The sequence below is a fragment of the Chrysochloris asiatica genome, unplaced genomic scaffold (genome assembly GCF_000296735.1).
Source record: "Chrysochloris asiatica unplaced genomic scaffold, ChrAsi1.0 scaffold00272, whole genome shotgun sequence".
Lineage (NCBI taxonomy): Eukaryota > Metazoa > Chordata > Mammalia > Afrosoricida > Chrysochloridae > Chrysochloris > Chrysochloris asiatica.
In genome coordinates, this window is record NW_006408790.1 from 358279 (window position 1) to 361159 (window position 2881).

The window sequence follows — 2881 nt, forward strand, 5'->3', positions numbered from 1 at the left end:
TCTACTCTGACACACATGAGGCACCATGAGTGGAATCTACTTATGAAACATCATCCACTGAGAACCCTGTGGGCACAGTTCTACTCTGACACACATGGGGGGGGGGGGCATCATGAATCGGAGTCGACTCTGTGACAACCAGTATAGTTTCTTTTTTCATACAAAACGCCTCAATTTAGAGTAAGATTTTAATAAGCACAGCTTAATTAATTGGTTTTTTATTATCATTTGGGTGAAAGTTTATTAGCACTTTAGTTTCCATTCACTAATTCATACATTTTGTTTTGTTTTGTGATGTTCACTGCCACCTCCCTGGCCCCCCTTCCTCCCTGACCTCCCCCCCTCCGGGTATCCCCGTATAACAGCATTTTCCCCGTTTTCCACATCCTCCCTTGCTCCCCGTTTCCACTCACCCTCTTCCTGCCGCTGCCTGCCCGCTGCGCTTTGTTTTGGGGCAAATGTTGTCCTTTCTGGTCTCATGTTGTTCTGAGAAGTGTACTCCTCCTAAACTTTTTTATACTTTGTTTTGTTTTGTTGTTGAAAGTCTTATACCTTTGGTCGATTCTTCCATCAAAAGAAACCGTCCAATAGTACTCTTCTTACTCAATACAGTGCATGCCATCAAACACATTTGGGATTTTTTTAAATGTTAAAGGAACAATTTAAGTGTTGAAACGATGAATAATGTGCATGAAAGAAAACAGTATATTTCCTATTTCAAGAGCTGACAGTTTATGACAAATGTTTTAAGTTTTCAGTAGAATGGCTCCAGTTGTACTCATCTTGCTGGCTTCTTGTTTTGTTCTTGGTCGTCGAGTCAGCTCCGACCCATAGCGAGTCCATGTGTGCAAAGAACTCCCCCCGGAGGGTCTCTAGGCTTCATTTCCAAGACACCTCTGGGTGAACTCTGACGTCTAAACTCTCGGTTTGAGCACATGCGCCTGTGCACCACTCAGGGACAGATGTAATCATTGGTGTTGCCATCACTGCAGTGGAATGACCCTGTGTGTGCTCCATGCTGTTTCAAGGCTGTGGCCTTTCAGAAACGGACTGCCAGGTCTTTCTTCCAAGGTACTTCTGCCAGGGTTCAAACCGACAACCTTGAGGTTAGTAGGTCAGCACTTCGCTGTGTGTGTCCCTCCCAGGGATCTGTACTAAGTTGCTTTTCCAAGTCTGTCTCATGTTACTACTGTGCCGAGTTGGTTCCGACTGACTCATTGTAGGGTTTCTGAAGCAGTACATATTTATAGGAGAAGAGAGCTTCATCTTTCTCCCAGGGAGTTGCTGGTGGGATTGAACCATCAACCTTGTGGTTAGCAGCCCAACAAGTAACCCTTTCAAGTCTGTGTAGGAGAATCTAACTGGACTTTTCTCTGACCAGGTGGACACCAGGCTGTCTCAGTTTACGGACCCGAATGTATATCTGTGGGATGTGTACCGCAGCAAGAGGCTTATTAAAGTGGAAGGTGTGGTGACACAGAAGAGGAAGTCCTACTGTGTTGATTTTGCTGCCATCCGCTCCCAGATTGCCTTGCTCCGGGACACCCACGTCTCCCACTTCCACTTCTCCCTGGACTGGGCCCGCATCCTCCCCTTGGGTAACCAATCTGGGGTGAACCACACAGTCCTGCGTTATTACCACTGCCTGGCCAGCGAACTGGTACGCGCCAACATCACCCCGGTGGTGGCCCTGTGGCAGCCGATGGGCCCCCACCATGGGTTGCCTGTCCCCCTGGCCCAGAGGGGTGCCTGGGAGAACCCCCACACCGCCCTGGCTTTTGCAGAGTATGCCCGGCTGTGTTTCAGCAATCTGGGTCACGCCATCAAGTTTTGGATCACAATGAACCAGCCACCAACAAGGAATATGACGTACAGCGCGGGGCACAACCTCCTGAGGGCCCACGCATTGGCGTGGAGGCAGTATGATGAGCACTTCAGGGCCTCCCAGAAGGGCCAGGTGTCCATCACCCTGCAGGCGGACTGGATAGAGCCAGCTTGCCCTTTTTCCCAAAAGGACAAAGAAGTGGCCGACAGGGTGTTGGAATTCGACATCGGCTGGCTGGCGGAGCCCATTTTCGGCTCTGGAGACTACCCACGTGTCATGAGAGACTGGCTGGACCAGAGGAACAATTTTCTGCTCCCTTATTTCACGGAGGAGGAGAAGCAGTTAGTCCAGGGCTCCTTCGACTTTGTGGCGTTGAGCCACAGCACCACCATCCTTGTAGACTGGGAGAAAGAGGATGCCGGGAAATACAACCAGTACCTGGAGGTGCAAGAGATGACAGACATCACTTGGCTGAATTCGCCGGGCCAGGTGGCCGTGGTGCCCTGGGGGCTGCGCAGGGTGCTGAACTGGCTGAAATCCAAGTACGGAGACTTCCCTGTGTACATAATGGCCAATGGGATCGATGATGACCCGCAGGACGCCGAAGACCAGCTGAGGGTGCACTACATCCGCCACTATGTCAACGAGGCTCTGAAGGGTAAGGGCCCTAAGACTGGGGTCGCTGGAGCGTTCGCCCACCAGAGGGCGCAACAGCAGACCACCCATTGCCATCAACTCCATTCCAACCCACGGTGCCCCATCTGTGTCTGAGTAGCGGCTGTGCTTCACAGGGTTTAAATGGCTGATTTTTCGGAAGTATATCACCAGACCTTTTTTCTGTGGTGCCTCTAACACAAACCAGCAGCCTTTTGGTTAGTTGTTGTTGTTAAGGGTCATAGCGACTCTGTGTAGGGTTTCCAAGCAAAAGCTGGTGGGTTTGAATTGTCGACCTTGTGGTTAGACGTCCAGGGATTCTTCTGTAGCGCCAGGACTCCTTTGATTCGTAGCTTTGCTCACTGAAAAACCATTTGTACCAATTCAATTCTGACTCACAGC

The 2881-nt window shown here is 50.4% G+C and overlaps 1 protein-coding gene across 1 annotated transcript in view; it reads left to right on the forward strand.

The window, feature by feature from the left end:
- The window catches only part of KL (klotho), a 46803-nt gene that overhangs the window by 42132 nt on the left and 1790 nt on the right, over positions 1-2881 (forward strand). The window contains exon 4 of the mRNA XM_006874364.1: positions 1382-2483. Coding sequence (XP_006874426.1) covers positions 1382-2483 — 1102 coding nt within the window. The remainder of the gene's footprint in view (positions 1-1381; positions 2484-2881) is intronic.